This window comes from Aythya ferina, assembly GCF_964211825.1.
Source record: "Aythya ferina genome assembly, chromosome: 3".
NCBI lineage: Eukaryota > Metazoa > Chordata > Aves > Anseriformes > Anatidae > Aythya > Aythya ferina.
This window is the reverse complement of record NC_140298.1, coordinates 100,512,441-100,532,087: the sequence shown is the minus strand read 5'-3', so window position 1 is coordinate 100,532,087 and position 19,647 is coordinate 100,512,441. Positions and strand designations below refer to the sequence as shown.

At 36.0% G+C, this 19,647-nt stretch overlaps 1 protein-coding gene across 6 annotated transcripts in view; it reads left to right on the top strand.

Annotated features, from left to right (window-relative positions):
- Positions 1-19,647, top strand: part of MYT1L (myelin transcription factor 1 like) — a 361,112-nt gene that overhangs the window by 209,569 nt on the left and 131,896 nt on the right. For all 6 annotated transcript variants that reach the window (XM_084515353.1, XM_084515350.1, XM_084515351.1 and 3 more), the window contains exons 3-5: positions 16,753-16,807; positions 16,990-17,023; positions 17,342-17,404. In XM_084515353.1, coding sequence (XP_084371479.1) covers positions 16,753-16,807; positions 16,990-17,023; positions 17,342-17,404 — 152 coding nt within the window. The remainder of the gene's footprint in view (positions 1-16,752; positions 16,808-16,989; positions 17,024-17,341; positions 17,405-19,647) is intronic.

Below are 19,647 nucleotides of genomic sequence, written 5' to 3'. Positions count from 1 at the left end.
CCTGCTTTTAGCCTTACTTCTTCCACCATGTTCCATCTTGAACTCCACCATGTCATGGTCACTGCATCCCAAGCTGTCCCCAACATTTACATCCTTAAAAAGCCCATCTCTGTTGGTAAGGACAAGGTCCAGGAGCACCCCCCTCCTTGTTGGCTCCTCCACCACCTGCGTCAGAAAATTTTCTTCAACACATTGTAAAAACTGTTTGGACTGCGCGTGCCTGGCCAAGTTGCTTACCCAAGAGATGTCTGGAAAATTGAAAGTCCCCCAAGAGAACCAGTGCCCGTGATCGTGATTGTGAGGCTACTGGCTACTACCGGCTGCTTGTAGAAGGCCTCATCAACCTCCTCCTCCTGATCTGGTGACCTGTAGTATACCCCCACAACAGTGTCTTCTATACCAGCCCACCCCTTAATTCTTACCCACAAGCTGTCCACTTGTCCATCACCCTCCCCCAGGTGGAGAATATTTATAACATGGGTTCAAAATCAAGCTTAATTTTAGTTTTCTATCTATATAATCCTGTTGTGTGATAACTGCAACCACTCATTGAAACATCTATCTTAGAAAAATATTTTGCATTATGTCACATTATACGTTTGTAATATCTAGTGTTATTTGAATTCTTTTGATAATTCTTTCAACTAAAAATGACCTTTCTTGTTCACAAGGTATTCTACAGACATGCCAGCCACTGGCTTATGCAAAAGATAATCACAACTTCATAAAATTACAAAAATGAGAAACACTAAGCCTTTTTATTGATTCAAGTGTTATAAGCGTAGATTCCCCTTCTGTTGCTGGCACTGCTCCTTTCCTATAGGTGGAAAGAACAAACAAAATTTTGTATGTTGTGTTTAAATGTCTTTAGAAGCCAGAACACCTTTCCTTTATAAATTTATTTCTTTGCATTTTCCAGGAAACATTCTCTCACCCAGACAGCAGAAAAGCTGCATTAGAAGCATATTATCTCCACAGAAACCCTGCCTTAGATCTTAAATTTCATGTTATTTCATTTAAGATAAAACGTGAAGAAAAGAAGGAGAGAATATGGAAAAGCACCTGCACTCTCCAACCCTAACTTTGTCCTGCCAAATCAACTCTTTCAGAGTGTGTGTAAGACAGTGCACATACAGACTTCTAGAAATCTTCTTAGCTTTATCTTTGTTGCTCAAGGATGAAAAGGGAAGTCTTTTTATACAGAATTCACTTATTCACTTCAGTCCTTTCACCTAGTTGTCATAACAAAACCTAATGATGCAGTTTCCCATTTTTACAACATGAATCAAGGAGATAAAATCTTTACACCACTGGTCCTGTGTAGCTGCTTGTATAATAGGAGAGTATGTCACAAAATGACATTAAGCATGCAGAGTCATAATTTAGAAAGTATCAGTTATCATTCTTATATCCTAATTCTAAAATCATAGAAACATGAACAGAATTATTCAGATTATTAATCTCAGGGTTATGTGAGCATAAGTATTAGCTGAAGTCAGAAGACAAAATCTTAACTGAGGGTAGAATGTAGGCAGTTCTACCTATTTGCTTATTTAATTGATTCAAATTACAATATCAGCAAAATTCTTTCTAGATCTTAAAACTGGTTCAGGCAGCACAAACTTCTGAAGTCTTATTTGTGCATAGTAGAGAAAAAACTGCACTTTTCAATTTGCTTTAAAAACAGCCCTATACATAATAGTAGAAATTAGAGGTGCTCCAATATCAGAGTGATGGTAACAAATGAAAGAAAATAGAAAAATATAGTGCATACACATTAAGAAATAGATAAAATAAAATAAAATAAAATAAAATAAAATAAAATAAAATAAAATAAAATAAAATAAAATAAAATAAAATAAAATAAAATAATAAAATAAAATAAAATAAAATAAAATCTAAGCTGTGCTGTCATTCTAGGAATTAAAGGTTTACTGATTATTTTGTCTTAATTGTAAAACTCATGCAAACACTGAAATAGTTAACTATGCCAGGGGTCTGCTGTAATGTAACATTTATAGAGGTGTTGCATGGGTCACTAGGTCACTTATTAAACAGCCACTATACTTGCTGTCATCTCTGCCCTCAGGAGACATTTGGGTTTTTGTTGTACATGTTAAAGTAAAAATTCCTACTCATCTGTTTGTTGTTGTTTGTTTGTTTATTTGTTTTGTTTGTGGTTTTGTGTTGTTTTTTTCCATGAAACACTCAGAGAGGTCAGCTGAAAGCAGTTTGAACAACCACGTGCAGAGGGTAGTGATAGGTGGTGTAAAGATTAGTTGGAGGCCAGTAACTAGCAGTGTACACCAGTGGTCAATACTGGATCTAGTCTTGTTTATCTTCATTAATTATGTGGATGATGGGGTAGACTATATGCTCAGCAAGTTTTCAGGGCTCAGAACTGGGGGGAATGATTGATTCACCAGAGGGTCATCATGCTGCCACCCAGAGAGACCTCAACAAACTGGAATGTCATGAAATTCAACAAGGAAGTGAAAAGTCCTGCATCTGGAAAAGAACATTCTCAGGCACCTGGAGAGGCTGGAAAGCAGCTTTTCAGAAAGAGCCCTGGGGATCCTGGTTGGCACCAACTTGAACATTAGCCAGTAATGTGCCCTTGCTGCTCAGAAGGCTAATGGTTGCCTTAGGGAAAGTCTTGCCAGCAGGTCCGGAGAGGTGATCCTTTCTCTCTACTCAGCACTGGAGTGCTGTGTCCAGTTCTGGTGTCCCCAGGAAAGAAAGTCATGGACATAGTGGAAAGGGTCCAACAAATAGGGGGCCATGAGGATGATCAAGGGGAGCATCATTCCTGTGAGGACAGGCCAAAAGACTTGGGACCATTTAACCTAAAGAAAAAGTTCAGGGAGGATTGTTTGAATGTCTCTAAATACCAAAAAGGAGGGTGCAAAGAGGACAGAGACAGGCTTTTTCCAGTGGTGCCAAGTGACAGGTCAAGAGGCAATAGCCATACACTGGAACAGAAGAGGTTTCATCTGACCATCAGGAAAAACTTTACTTTGTGGGTGACAGAGCATTGGTACAGGTTGCCCAGAGAGGTTGTGGAGTCTCCCTCCTTGGAGATCTTAGGTCCTGATGTAGTTGGCCCTGTTTGAACAGAGGGGTTGGACCTGATGACCTCCAGATGTCCCTTCCAAATTCAGCCATTCTGTGATTCTGTGATTGTTTTATATATGCCTTGTGGAGAGAAGTACAAATTCATGCTCATTTTTTGCTTTCTTGTGATACTTTTTTTGTTGTTGTTTGATTTTTATCTTTTGAGCACTGTGCAGTATAGTTTTAGCATCAAAAGTATGCAAGTTATTGAACAAGTGAAGTAGGTGCTCATTTTCTGCAACAGCTGCAGTAATCTGTGATCCTGTTTAATGTTTGCTAATCATGTTAGCAGTGCCATGATTGATATTTTGCTTGTCTCTCTTATTAATTTATTGTTGCATTTCTAATAACTATAGGCTATTTATAACCTTTGATAAGCAGAATGCTCTACACAGTAATAGCATTTCTGATACCATGTAGTTCTGAATTAGGACCCTTGCCATAGCTCTGATTAGGTAAAATCTGAAAAACAAAAATTAGTTTTTTATTGTTGTGTAGTAGTGAATGAAGGATGCTAGTTTGTTTACTTAATACAAACAATAATAAGTCAATTTTAATAGACTAAGATATTTTTTACTATCCCGCTTTAATTGTGAACACTGATAATTTACTAAACTGAAAGGGCTATATATGATGGTCTACATTGTTTTCAGATTTCTTTTCTTTTCTTTTTTTTTTTTTAAGAAGAGTTTCCTCTTTGCTCGCCTAAAATACTTGTGTTGTTGTTTGTTTTTTTTGATTGTTTGGTTTTGGTTTGGTTTTGCATTGTATATTCCCAGTAGATTTAACATATGCTAAATCCACTAAAGTTAACATACAGTTAAGCAAAATCTTAAGTGTCAGTCTATCTTTTCAGTATTTTTTCTTCTTTTTTTTTTTTTGTGCTTCGGTCTGCTTTTTTCTGATATGTTTTTATTTTTCTTCAAACATTGTCAATCTGATTCAGTGTCAGTGAAGATATTATTGTTGTCTATAGTAGATTGATGAACAAACTGTAGAATATGAATTATTTATGGCATGTTTTTGAGTTTTAAATATTAAATCCACATTTTGAAAGCTGGTAGCCTAGTTTTATATGCACACATATTACATGCATAAATGATGTGTCATAATTATATTCACTTTTTTTTTTTCACATGTGATGTCCTGGCCATTGTGGACATCTTTTATTTATTGCATGGGGCAAACCTGGCAATACATACAGACTGGCTGATGAGACACTGGAGAGAGGGATCTGGGAGTTGTGGTTGAGAGCAAGCTGAATATGAGCCAGCAGTGTGCCCAGGCATCCAGGAGGGCCAACTGTATCCTGGGATGCATCAAGCACGGCATTGCTACTCAGTTAAGGGAGGTGATTGTCCTGCTCTACTCTGCGCTGGTGCAGCCTCACCTCGAGTACTGTGTGCAGTTCTGGGCACCACTGTACAAAAAGGACATTAAATTGTTGGAGAGTGTCCAGAGGAGGGCAACGAGGATTGTGGAGGGCCTGGAGGGAAAGATGTATGAGGAGCAGCTGAGGAGCACTGGACCTGTTCAGCCTGGAGAAAAGGAGGCTGAGGAGGGGACCTTATCACAGTCTACAACTTCCTTGCGAGGGGGAGTGAAGAGGCAGGTGACCTATTCTCTGTAAACACCAGTGATAGGACTCACGGGAACTGTGTTAAGTTGAGGCAGGGGAGGTTTAGGCTGGACATCAGGAAGAGGTTCTTCACCGAGAGGGTGGTTGCACACTGGAACAGGGACGTAGTCACTGGACCAAGCCTGTCTGAATTTAAAAAGCAATTGGACTGTGCACTTAGTCACATGGTCTAAACTTTTGGGCAGACCTGTACGGTGCCAGGAGTTGGACTTGATGATCCTTATGGGTCTCTTCCAACTCGGGATATTCTATGATTCTATGTTCTTTGATCATACATATGTATGTTTCACAGTGAAAAACAGAATGCATGAGCATCCTCAATATGTATAAACTGTATGTTCAAAGCTCATCTATTTTCTCCTTGGCATCAGAAGAATGCATGCTTTTATTTATTACCTATTTAATAGGACAATCAATCTAAGACAAACCAACAGAGTTCTTAATTTAGTTACAGGCTCAAATAGTCTAGTTCTGGAGGGTAAAAAGTTCTGGGGAGTAAACCCCAACCTGATTAAAAAAAAAATGCAAAAAATGAAACCCTATTCCCTCATCAAAGGAGGAAGTGTCTGCCACTTTTTGTGGCAAAACTGGAAGTGAAATTTGCCAAGCAAAGAGGAACAGTTCAAGTCTTTGTTTTCCTTCTCATTTTCCACAATGATTGTTTGGTTTACAACTCCTAAGAGCTGTAACTTACAACTCTGCTTCTGTCTGAACTGTAGGAACAAGTCTGTGGCTTTATATTTCTGCAGAGGTTTGAGCTGCTTTCCAAGCAGCATGCTAGGCACAACCCTGGTAGGTTTGATCAAAGGGTCTCTAGACCTGAAATGAATGTGGGTGATTCCAACTAACAAAGAGGTTTAAACACAGCATGACTGTGATTAAAGTCATCAGGAGATCCAAAGTTAAAGCTAAAACTCTAAAGTTACCACCACTTTGACCTGAATTTCCTTGATTGTGTTTTGGATTTTTATTGAGTGATCTTAGTTCTGTGTATGATGATAGGTACAATATTACTTGTTCTTCAATACTGCTGCAGGTTATTAAAGTGTCCCATATCTGGTTTGTTATTTATTCTCCTAGAATTTTAATGATAATTTAAGAATGTGTAGTGCTAATATATTGTATAAGAGCTGCAGAAAAGACTGGCTAATGGCTCTTTGAATATGATTACATTTCAGCTAGTAAAATACATGCTTATAGAAACATGCATTCAAAATTTTAGACGTATAGAAATATGGACACTTTCATTAGGTATGTTGTACCAAAAAGACCACTCACTATATATACTTTGCTTTAAGTAATTTGCGTTTAGATATTGATGCTTGTTCAGAACATAGGTTTTGTGAAATTTGTCTTTAATGTTAAACACCATGAGTTAAATGTAAACCTGTCTTGTGGAGCGTATTACCCCTTAGGATGTACACATAAGCATTTGTTGTCTGTAAAGTTCTATATATCATATCAAGGGTGGAAATACTTAATATTTAAAGAGAGTCTTCAACTACCTTTCATCCCTCTCACATTCTATTGCATTTTAAGCCTAACAATTGGCTGCCATCTATAACTGTTTACTTGGTTCCATTCTCTGGTCCCTATAACTTCTGACAGATGTGAAACTTCCATTTTAAGCCTATGGAGTAATTTGAGACAAAATGTGGATATTCACTACTGTTTGTTATTGCTTTTTTGTTTGTTTTTGAGGAATTCTTTCCAGTCCAAATGACAAAATAATCATTAAGTATAGAAAATTTTGCTTTACTTGTGGGTCCCTTGAAGATACTGTTTTTGTTTTGTTTTGTTTGTTTGTATTTATGCTTAGTGGATTCTGAAATACAAAATTTAACTCTTTTATAGAACATGATCCCAATTATTTGAGCCACAACCATTGATGAATACAAGCCAAGATCATTTTTTTGGGAATAAGCAAAGAGGTCACTGAAACCACTTACAGATATCTCAGAACACCTCCTACAACTACTTCCATCTTGCAACACATTTAAGTTCCATATCCTCTGATCCTGAAAGAAAATGCAAGACCAGTGCAAATAATTTTATTGTCACTGGAAAGATAAGCAGAGCTAAACTGACATCAGATCTAGCTGAAACTAGAACTACGACTAGTGCATTATAATATGGACTTGAAGTTACAATATTTTTTTATTTTTTTTTTTTACTTACGTAAGGTGTTAGATACTGCCCAGCAATCTTATGACCCAGAAGAAAGACAGGAGTTGTGGGACCAGAATGCCACAAATATGGAAGTGAATGTACTAGCATTGCTCTGTAACTTGAACTGAAGATTAGCCTAGTTCCCCACAACATCATGCCCTGATTTTACATAGTTTTGGACCTTTACCAACAGCATGTAGCTATAGTGGGGAATGGAAATGATTAAATATTATGTGACATCCCTTTCAGTTTCTCCATGTTAGTTAAATTTAATAATTTCTTTACATGTCAGTAAGTCATACTGGCTTCTTCATTTCTAAAAATTTAAATTATGTAAGGCATTTTCTCTTTTAAAGCAACCTATGACTCTCACCAATTTTCTTCTGTAATAGATTAATTTAAGTCTGCCATGAACTACATTATTTTTCTGCTTTTGTTCCTGTGCAAAATATAACAAATTGCTACACTGCATCTTCAGAATTGGAAAAGTAACCTTTCTGATACCATATACATGTAATTTTTCAACACACTGTATTTATGACTGTATGTTGTACTTTTTACAATATTGTTAGAGGTAAATGTATCATGCTGAACTCAACAGCTCAAGAGAGGCAAGGCTGCTGCAGCCCCATGTCCTCATGTCCAACCAGCAGCACATCTGAAGCAGGAAGACACACACAAAGCACATATTTACACTACATGTGAAAATATATAAATATATAAATACATATGTACATAAATACATAAATAGATATATACATGGCTAGCCACACAGATCATGAACAGATACTCAGAACACTCATGCAAACATAGACATGCTTCAACACTTTCATCCAACAGCTTCATCCTATCCCATCTCTGGCTGAGCAGGATGGACGTCCACCAGTGGGAATATGCTGGACTGAGACACTCAATCCAACCCACAGCCACACCTCAGTCTCAGTCTCCCCAGTTGCTCGCATCTGGATATAGGAGCCCCAAGGCTGCAGCCCTACCCCAGTTGCACGTGCAGAGTATCGCACACATACATGCACACACATGCATGTGTGCCTTCATGTGGCCAGGACTCCCCTGGTCCCACAGCCAGCCCCTGTGCTCTCACCCTTGGGGACACACACAGACCTGGTAATTAGAGACCCACTCATCCCCTTGTTTCCAGGGCACTTTAACTGCTCACAGATTCATCCAACTTGGATTTTTCTATTGACAACACTCACTGTCACACCTCCATTTGCCTCCAGTCATTGGCAGAATGGACACGTGCTCAGACCCATGGCCTGACCCCAACAACTGTACTCACATTTTGTGCAAATTTTGTTCAGAATCACCAGAAATAAATTCAATAATCTGCCATCTCATTTCTTAAATTTCACAAAGGTTTCAGCTGCATATTCACCCACTTTAAAGTAGCATGATATGCTTATTCTAGTCATTAATTTGCTCACATGCCTGCCTATTCTGTCCCTTTGTAACACACAACCTCAAGTTCTAACTTTTATCTTTGCAGACTTCCTCTGGAACTTTGCTTGAAGAGGACCTAGCTGTATATTGGTGTTTTCCTCAAGCAAAGATTCAAATATAATAATTCTTTACAAAGGTTGACATTTTATTGAAAAGGTTGCTATAAAATATTTGAACTAAATTTCAGATGTCCATGCCAAGGGGGCACCTGTTTTGGTGGGAGAAAGGGTCTGAAGGAACAGGGAAATCACTTTCCCTTTCTCCTTCTTTACCTTTCCTTAAGCACTCCAGTAGCTTCTTAGAGTAATTTTCTATCTCGCAGTTTCTCTGTTTTGTCTTGTATATCTGATCACCAAAAATAACTTCACTTAGAAACTTTGTGAGAATCACACAAGTTTTCTATGACAACCAAGATCCAGAATGATATTCTACTCTGACAGAAGCAATAATAGGCCTCATTTAATTAAGAGGATTGAAATATTAAGAACTGATTTAAAAGAACTGACTGTGCACATACAGTCATAATGGGATACAAGAATACTGTGTCAAAAGTCTTGTTAAAGTTGAGATAAATGACATCTGCTGCTCTTCTTTCATCCACAAACGCAGTCATAGGATGCAATTAATTTACAAGACTGTGATTAGTAAGGCATAAGTTAAGGGTCAAATATTGTTATCAATTCAGGCTTAGTCTACCCCACTGACACTTAGGAGAGAGGAAGATCTGTTGCAGCATATTGTCATAAGCACTGCATCACTAAGTCCAATAGAAAACTCAATCAATTAAGTAGGAAGATCTGCACTGACTCCAGGGATCAGGTCTCTAGAAGTAAACTCTGCCGTCACATGCAAAGTGTGACGGCAGAGTTTTGTATATATATATAAAATGAAAGCAGGTTTAGGTTAGCTTGCTCTGCATATTTTAATTCCCCAGAATCTTCACCTCATTTTCCTCATCTGCTTAATGTAGCATTACATTAAGCTATACAAGATCAAGCTATACATGTACATCTGTGGGCATGGTTTTGGTCAAATAGTTTACAACTTAAACTTTAATAATAACAATAACAATAATAAACCATAGTACCTAAATCCTGGATCATTCTACATTAAAGAACAATGTAGAAACACATATGGCATTATCTCAAAGTATTTCTGGAATAATGCCATAATTTGATGTTTAAGTACCATGGTATAATTGAAATCACATGCTGAACACTGATATCTTTAGCTGTCAAAAATAAATTTAAATTAATTTACTCAAGATTTTCAGTTAAATTGTATTAGTATATACATGCTCTTTCTTCTTACTATATAGAATTGCCTTTTCTTTGGGGTCATGCTGCATAAATTCATATTAACAGAGAACTTCATTAGAATTGCACAAAACAACAGAATTGCTCCTTAAAGTATATGAATAGATACATTGTAAAAAATATATGTTCTGTACTTTCAGCTTAAAATATTGTTTTCTTATTTATTTTACATAGTGTTGTTTTCAATTATGATATGTTTGTCTTTTATTATTTGAAAGTGGAGGTCAGTATGCCAAAAGCGAATAGTTACTGTCTTTCAGATAGTGAAAAGTATATTCAGATTATCAGGAACAATAGGTTATATGAACTACTTAACTGATAAATAACTTTATCAGAAAATAAATTGCAATGGCATACAAGACATTGAAAACGCTACGTTAGAGTATAGTATGAGCTCTGTTTACTTTTTTTTTTTAGTAAGACTGCACAAAGTGTTAACATATTATGGGATACACTGCTCACACAACCTATTCATCATTTTCCAGTTCATGTTTCTTTGATTCTGAGAATATAGAAACACTTTCATTCTGGGAAATGCATTTGACACATTTTGTTTCACTCTCTAAGATATAAAATAATAATAATTACCTTTAAATCCTTTCATTTTAACTTCCACACATTTGAAAGAAAGAACATTTTTAAAGTTATAAAAATACATACTGACTAATGTTAGTCAGCGTGTGTACACGGCAACTTCGCTGTAAATATAGTAAAAGAATTTACATATAGAAATTTGGATCTTGCACCATGACTGGCTAAAAATCTTTCTTTACTGAGTAATTTTATGGTCACAAGGAGATGATTTTAAAACTACAAACTTTTGTTATTTAATAAACTCATTGCATTTTCAGGAAATCAGAATTTTTGTCTCATCAATTTACTTTTTGAAGTATTGTAATATTATGAATATTTCAAACACTCTTGATTAGGGAAAAAAAAAAATCAATACTTTTAGGAACATACTTGTTTGGCTATAACAATTACACAGCATTTGCCAATACTTGTCATGTATTTTTAAGGTCATAAATGGTATCTATTACCTTTGTATTATATAGAGAGTAAATACTTGATTAATTATTGCATAATTCTCAAGGGGGGCTTGAGAATCCAGTTTGAGGAGTTTAAGAAATCCAGATTTGATTGATGAATTGTAGGAATCCACAGACCTCCTAAATAAGCTTTATTCTGTGTTAGCATTTTCTAGCTTTATCTTTTGATTACATTTGATTTTGATCAGAATACAATTTTTCCTGTTTCCTCTTACATGAATTATTTTTTCCCTTTTCTTTGAAATCATTGCATACTCTAGACATTTGCAGACCCTGGTCAAGTAAATTTTCTTAAAATTTCTTATTTCTCTTGAATAATCTATATTGCAAATTTTGCACTGTATATCACAATTTTTAGATATAATCTAACTGTTTTAATTCTTTACTGACCTTTCCCAGTATTGAATCACCCTCTCCAAGGCTGCTTCACTGAAAAGTTTAATGAGTACTGTTTCAAACTGGGACTGTTTGTGTTAATGAAAAGTAGAATATATATTGTGGAATAAGCTGTATATACATGGAAGAGATTAACAGTTTCTAAAGTATTTCATTATAATAGCAGTCTCTCTGATTGCAGACTTATGTAGGATTTATTTTTTTTTAAGTCTAGATATAAGGCTCTTAGCCCCTTCGTGTCTTCCCAGACTTCTGATACATTACATCTAAAGGAAAACTAGAATACTTCACTAAGCAAGTGTTGGCTGAACTTGGTTTTGGAACTTGAGACTGAACCCTTCAGGCTCCATGCCTTTAGCAAGAAATTCAAATGATTTTAACAAGAATGTCATTTGTAGAAATACCTGCCTGCTAGAGAAGAAAAATCTGAATTACTTCCTCGTTAGCGAGCAAAATTTGTTATTTGTCCTGGTGAAGAGCCTAAAGCTCTCTCCTCACAGTTTGCAGCCCTGAAGAAGCACATATGGTAGTTATATGAGTTTATCTAGAGATAGGTAAAGCATTGTTGATTGTAGAAACTTTTAAGAGCTTAGTCACGGCTAAGTCTATGATGAGGTTGACAGCTCTAAATCTATATACTGTAGAAGCGTGAAGTCTCCAACAAGGTATCAAGGAAGCTAACAGAAAAATAAATATGGTCCTGATGAAAACTTGCCCTCTGTTATTAAAGTTACTGACCATATCCGACTACCTCAATGAGACTTTCTGGAAAATTAATATAGCCTTAAAGGTTGAGCAGCTACAGATCACATTCTACCCTTTAGCTACAGCAGTGCAGTAATTGCTCATGCTTATATGGCTGTCCAGATCCTCTTCACTGTTGCTGCTTTGCAGATTATGAACTTTGGTCTTTCAAGCGTGGTCTACATTCTTTTTTCATAGGTGTAGGACATTGGAATTGGCATGTTCTTTAGATGAGTCAAACCTGTCAAGCAACTCAGGCCAGTATATGTAATTGGCCTGTCTCCAACATTGTTTATCACTCTGTTGATTTTGGGTTATCTGCATACTTCAGTAGCATATAACATTCCAGACTACCGGTGAAGATACTCAGTATTATAGGGTTAGAACATATACCTGTAGGATTACATTTTTGTAAAGAAAATTTTACACAACTTTCTTTTTAAAGAAATACTTTTAAACCATTATAAATATGCTGATGTTATGAGTGCTTATTCTACTATCTGAGTGCTGAGTAAGAGAAAGGAAAATGTCTAAAAGGTGTCTATGATGTCCTAACATAGCTACCTTTATCAAATTTTTAAATGTCATCAAAGAGCAGTTTCAAATGTTTTTGACTGCAGATTTTCCATGATAAAGTGTTGACTGGTGCTAATTATGTCATCACCTTCTATCTCATATCAGTTTTTGTATGATGTTATTAAGGGTCAATGTCAGAAAGATTAACTTAGTGAGCCACACCATCCTCTCAGCACTTAGTAAAGATTGATTTAGACAGTTACAATTACAGCTTTTCTTCAGTTCTGTTGTGGTTTAACCTGGCTGACAGTTCAGCACCACATAGCCATCCACTCACCCCTCTCCCCCCTCAGTGGGATGGGGGAGAGAATTATGTGGGGGAAAAAAAATCAAAAGCTTTTGAGTTGAGATAAAGACAGTTTAATAGGACATCCCATCCCTGAGCACTGGTCTCCCCCCGACCCTGGCCAGTCACCCCATATTTATAGTTCAGCATGACATCACATGCTGTGGGGCATCCCTTTGGCCAACCTGGCTTTGTCCCCTCACAGCTTCTGGTGCAACCCCAGCCTCCTCACTGGCAGGGCAGCATGAAGAATAGTCCTTGGCTCTCTGCAAACACTGCTCAGCAACAAGTAAAACATCAATGTGCTATCAGCATTAGACGCATCCTAAATTCAAAAACACAGCACCATACCAGCTACTAGGAGAAAAATTAACTCTATCCTAGAGGAAACCAAGACAAGTTCTCAAGCATTTCCCAAGTGTTGCAGGATTGTTATGTAACAACAGTAATGTCTTGGAGAACTATCAGACCAGGTTAATTTTGGGAATTAATGTTGTCTGGGCCTGCTGCTTTTAAAATGATAAATACAGAATCACAGAATCACAGAATCATAGATATATAGTTGATATAGTTTATATATAGATAAATAGTTGCTCTTTGTTACTTTTTTTTTTCTCAGTGGTTTTTAATACTAGTTCTTAATTATCTCTAAATTAAATAAATAAGTATTCTTCAAAATATAGTAATTTATTATTATCATTTTTCCCTTTCAACATTTGTTTTTCACTAACATCTGTAGTTCTCATTTTCAAAAGTTTATATTTATTTGTAAACTGTTGTATGTATGTGCATTCATATATTTTTTTGTTCCTCATGAATTATAAATTCTTTTTTTTTTTTTCAGCTTTGTATCTTTCTGACAAAGTTATGTGACTATTATTTGACACTTTTTATTTTTCAGCTGCTTCTAATCATAATTTTATGTTAAAAAAAATCCTTCTCCTTGATTCTGCTTATGATTATTTCCATCTTTCATACAGTGTTGTTTTTAAAACATCTTGTGTTTGCATTTATTTACTGAGATCAGATTCTGAAAATAAGAAAAGTAGTTGTCCTAATTTCCTGCACCCTTGTGACCACAAGAGGGTTTTGTTGGTGGTTTTATTTTTATTGAAAAAATTGGGTTTACTATAGATTATTATTATTATTATTATTATTATTATTATTATTATTTGATATGAGAAATCTATCAGATAAATTTTTTAGAAAGGTCAAGAAAACTCTGGTTATAGCATTCAATTGCCACTCCACAAGAATCCTTCGCTGTAACAAAGATTTTTTTCCTATCAACCAGTGCTAAAGAAGCTAAACATTAACATGTTGGAGCAGGTCCAGAGGAGGGCCATGAGACCCTCAGAGGGCTGGGGCACCTCTCCTGTGTGCCCCACACAAAAGAACAGGCTGAGGGAGTTGGGGTTGTTCAGCCTAGAGTACCTAAATGAGTATCTAAACTTCCAGTACCTAAATGAGGCCTACAGGAAAGCTGGGGAGGGACTCTTTGTGGAGTGGGGTGGAGTGACAGGACAAGGGGGAATGGCTTTAAACTAAAAGAGGGGAGATTTAAATTAGACATTAGAAGGAAATTCTTTTCTATGAGAACTGTGAGGCGCTGGAACAGGTTGCCCAGAGAAGCTGTGGATGCCCCATCCCTGAAAGTGTTCAATGCCAGGCTGGATGGGGCTTTGGGCAATGTGGTCTAGTGGGAGGTGTCCCTGTCCATGGCAGGGGGGTTGGAGTTAGATAATCTGTACAGTCCCTTCCAACCCAAACCATTCTATGGTTCTACAGTTCTGTTACTCAACCTGTTTCTTGTTCTACATGGTAGTCTACAAAATACCTTCCAATATAATTGATCTTCTGTGATACCCCATCTTTGGATTTAATAGTAAGAACACAGATGTATAAATATAAAGGGCCTTGCTAATGCACCTAATGTTGATAGACAGCTCCTAGCTCTACTTCTAGCCCATCATTCCAAAATATGTTGATTATTTTTAATGATGACTTGCCAAGTTTTATTTCTAACAAGATTAAATATTTTTTTTTTCTCTGAATTAAAACCTTAGACCTTTCTACCTCTATTTCTAGAATTCCTCTCTCTGTTGCCACCTTAGGAATTTAGTCTCTTCCTACTCCTGATGCTGTGCTCTTTACTTTCGTATATTATCCTTAAGATTTCTCCTCTTAGATGCCAGGCTAAAACTAACTGTAGCTAGCCTGTTCTCAGTGTCCACATGTTCTCCTCTGTAATGGTAACTTATAATTTTGCAGAACTATAACATGTCATAATAAAGTAGATCAGCTGAGATACACTCCATGTGAATTGCTAAGGTTGATCTTTCCTCTTTCTGGATATAAAAATTGTGAGGAAGTCTACATTTGTATGAGCTAATGATAGGCTTTGGAGCAGAATACTGTTCCCTGGCCTGTAAGTGCCAGAAGTGCATCTGGGGACTGCTATGGTAGGCTGGCAGGTGACTGTCCTTTCACATAACCAATATGATTGTCATGTAGAATTTCAGGAAATTGCTTGCTCCCAGCATCAAACATTGAATATGTGGGATGATGAAGGTTGAAGCTTTGATATGACAGATGAAGTCTTGAAGATCTGTTAGTGAACATATAAGTAAGATTCCACTGCCTAAACATAGGTACTTTGAGGTGTCCTAGAGCATCGAAGACATGCATTGTCATATATGACAAGATATCTAGGTCACAGAAAAAGACACATCTGTGCCTTTATGGAGAAGTACCAGGCTACATACAATACACAATGAAATTTAAAGTTGTACTGCATGCCTGCAGCTTTTTCAGTCTTTTTTTCACCTCTTTGCCCTGACTCTGGATCTGAATTTCATGGATCCTATAGGGGTTTTTCCAGCTTAGTGATCTTTTCTTTGACTGCCAGTGTAGTTGAAAGCATACTCACAGCATTCATGAAATAGAGTGCTTCCTTTGGTTTCGAAAGACAGGTTAATCCATTTCATTGTGTGCCCCTTCTAAATTTACACAGACTGTCATAACTGGGGCAACATTTCCAGGCTTCCTAAACTTTTTATTATCATGTCTATGTATGAACCACCACAGATCCATCTTATCATCCCATTCTTCCAAATCCAAAGTAGCTGATGATACAGATACTGCATACATTTTCAGGGACACTGTCTCAGCAGAGTTCAGTGCATTCTGCTTGTGTTGTACCAAATTATAAACACTACCAAGCCTATTCACTTCACCTTTGAAAATGTGGTGACAATAGTATATGGAAGATTATAAGAATCCATGTGGCCCTATGGGAACTACAACAGATCAGTGTTTATACTCTCTGAGGTCTAATCAGCAGCCCTGATGCTGCCTAAAGATTCAAGATCGCTGCATATTTATCACTGTATAAGAAGTTACATCTGATAGAAATGCTTTTTATACAACAAAGATAAACATTTAGCCATATTTAGCAAGTGAGCACATTTCTGAAGCTTGAAAAGTGCATCTGGACAATGAAACACATTAGCAAAGGCTTTAGTGCCATATTAAATAATGTGAAATCTATGAAGTTCTAATGATGACTCTTTTCAGTCACTACTTCTTCCTCTCTTTCCCACTGCAAAGTATCTGTGTAGAAAGCAACCCATAGTGTGGAACTCTTAACTTTAGTTTTTAACTGTATAGAAGTGTATTGCATCCTTGTTTCAAAATATGGGCGTAATCAGGGCTTTCTGTCAGGAATATACTTTAGAAAAAAAGAACTGGCACTCAGCTGCACAAAATGTGCTACGAAACCAGAGAATGCAAATGGACTGATTAAAGCAGAAATCACTGCATTTTCTGTTTTTAAACAAACTCAAAGATCCTAAAAATCCTTTGTAAGGTGGACTTTCCCTTATGGGATAAAATGGAATTAAAATAGTGTCAATAAATTGTGTGAGAGACTGTATCAGTCTGTGCATTGATAGTCTGTGCATGCAGGATAAGAACATTGACTGCCTGCTAATCTATTCCCAGATGGAGGTGGATGCAGACGAGAAGCGCCATCGCACACGCTCCAAAGGTGTTCGAGGTACGTCTCTTGCTTCAGAAAATCACTCAAGGCCCCCGCTCAGGGTGACCTTCATCCTCCAGAATCTCTTTGCACGATTCATTCTGACCCTTGCTTTTACACAACCTTTCTGGTAATTTTCTGTAGAAGAGGGGTACTTGTAATAGATGATAAATTTTTATATATTTTCCATCTCTCTGCAGTTCCCGTGGAACCAGCCATACAAGAGCTGTTCAGGTTAGTGCTCTGAGTGTAAAATGTATCCCCATTAGCAATTTAGAAAATTCATGCCTTTTAATGGGTATAATGCACTTTCAAGTTCATTGGTGGTTTGCTCATGCCCTGCTGCACTGTTGAAATTAATTCCCTCGAGACTTGCTAATAAAAAGCATCCCCTCTTTTTTTTTCCCTTCAGTTATTTGATTTCTTTCTTTCTGTCTTTGTTGCCCTCCACCTCTGTAACACTTACTGCTTGCTTTTAGTATAATCTTTCTGCAACACAGCAGCATCTATATAATTAATTCTCTCTCTCTCTTTTTTTTTTTTTTTTTTCAGCTGTCCCACGCCTGGCTGTGATGGCAGTGGTCATGTTAGTGGCAAATATGCAAGGCACAGAAGGTAATATCTGTAATTTTTCATAATTTAGTGAAGAGATTTGATAAACAAGTCAGCTGGCATGACCCTGATAAACCAAACAATGATAAAAATTTGAAATTGGACCTTCTAGAAGCTATTTGGATTCAAATTTCTTTCTTGCTTGCTTGTTTTCTTGCTTTCTTTTATTTTTTATTTTTTTAAGGCAGTGCATTTCATTTGTCTTTATGGTGCTATGCTATTCAAAACCTTCCAAATTTCCATCAAGAGTAAGACTCACAAAATTAAAACCTTTAAAAATGCAAATGAGGACAGGTCTTAAACCCATACTAACAGGACCTAAAACCTAAACCATACCTATAGGACTACTCTATCCATCCTAACCATGTAAGTAAGTAAATATCACACAAAATCTAAACCACTTTATTGCTGAGGAAACTTGTTCTCATTTTCAGTCTTCTCTCATTTATTTTTTTTTTCATGAAGCTTTCTTGATCATGTAAAGGCAAATTAAAATTTGGCCTTACTGACATGGTTGGTGCCAGCGTGACTTTTGTTAATGTATTTCATAACTGAATGAACATTGTAAATTTGATAATCAGGTTAGAGTTAAAGGTTGAAGCCTAAGACAAAATCACTGATAATAAGACTTCTGGATTCAAATATTACACTGTAGTTATATCTTTACTTCAGTTTCTAAACTATGGTATGTGGAGAGATCTCATAAGAAAATGTGTTTAGCTGTTTATAGTTAATAATATATCAAAGTAGCATTTTGTTATACATACATACAAATGTGCTTCAAATTTATTTAGAACTCGGTATTTAAATTTGTCTTCAATGTACATGTCCAATATTGTCTTATACTTCTGTATAAGCAACACTCGTTTTCTGAATCATTTGTGCATGAATTTCTCACACAATGTTTTGAAAATTTGTTTAAGCTCAAAAATGCATTATTTTTTCTCATGTGCTGTACATTTTATTTGACGTATTTTATACAGCAGCCTCTATTGTAAAATGGCTGATGTTTTGGCCATCTGAAGAGAGAGGTGTTCAAACTAGTATCAAAGGCTCCTGAAACTATTAACGTTTTTTTCACTATTGACTTTTTCAGATTTTAAAGCACTTGTGGTGTTTATAAGACACACCACATATTTATAATATTTATAATACATATTTAGCACCAAATCAGATGACTGATTTGTAATGAGGATATTTGTTTTTAATTAATTAAATTGAAATTATACAGTTGGACTTTATGATTTCTATATGTCCCTTCCAACTGAATTCTATTCTATTCTATTCTATTCTGTTCTGTTCTGTTCTGTTCTGTTTTTTTTTCATTCCATTCCATTCTGTTCCATTCTATACATTTGTGGTTAAGGCATTTATTTGAAAGATGCAAAATATAAAACAGTGACATATTTGTCCACTCAGTGTTGGATGTATCATTTTTTTAACAGAAAATGAAGCTTAGGGACAAGTCAAGACAACGCAAAATTAAAACAAGAAAGCGTTGTACCTGATATTAAAATTCTTTTGAATTACATTTTAAAAATATGAAACATTAAATATTTATATTCAGATATTTTTTTCTAATCCTTTTCCCTCATAAAAATGGTAATGTTTTTGTGGTTATTTTAAGGATTTGGTTAAATTGAAGCACTGATTTAGAAGCAGCCAAAATGATTCTTCTTAAAACCGCTATTGACATCTCAAACCATGTTTACTTTTGTCCATTTTCTCCATGTAAATACAAGCTTCATCAGTAATTAATGAATAGCACCAAATCCTTCTTCACAAATTTCCTGAGCACTCAAAGTTAAATGACATGATTATAATGCCCTTTCTACTTACAAGATTGTTATCTACATGCAGCTAGCATGCAGTTTTCAGAAACAATAATTTTGAAACCAAACAGAAGGAAACTCTTTAACTTAAAAATAAATAAATAAATAAATAAATCTTATAAGTTACGCTAACTTACACCTATGTCTATGTGTTTGTGTAACATCACTCTTTTGAGGTAGGGGGAACAAATAGTTGTAAGGTTTAGAAAGATTACATGCAGTTTGGAGACATCAATTCTGTATTTGCTTTCTTGACCTTCTGGTATGTCAGTACAGGAACAGACTGAATCTCAGAGCTGTTAATTAAATGAAATTTTGGGGCGGAAGCACAAAGAATAAAAATTGGAAATACATCAAAAATTCATTTTTTCTAATGACTAAGGAATTTGTATGGTTTTTAAATTGTTTTCTTGC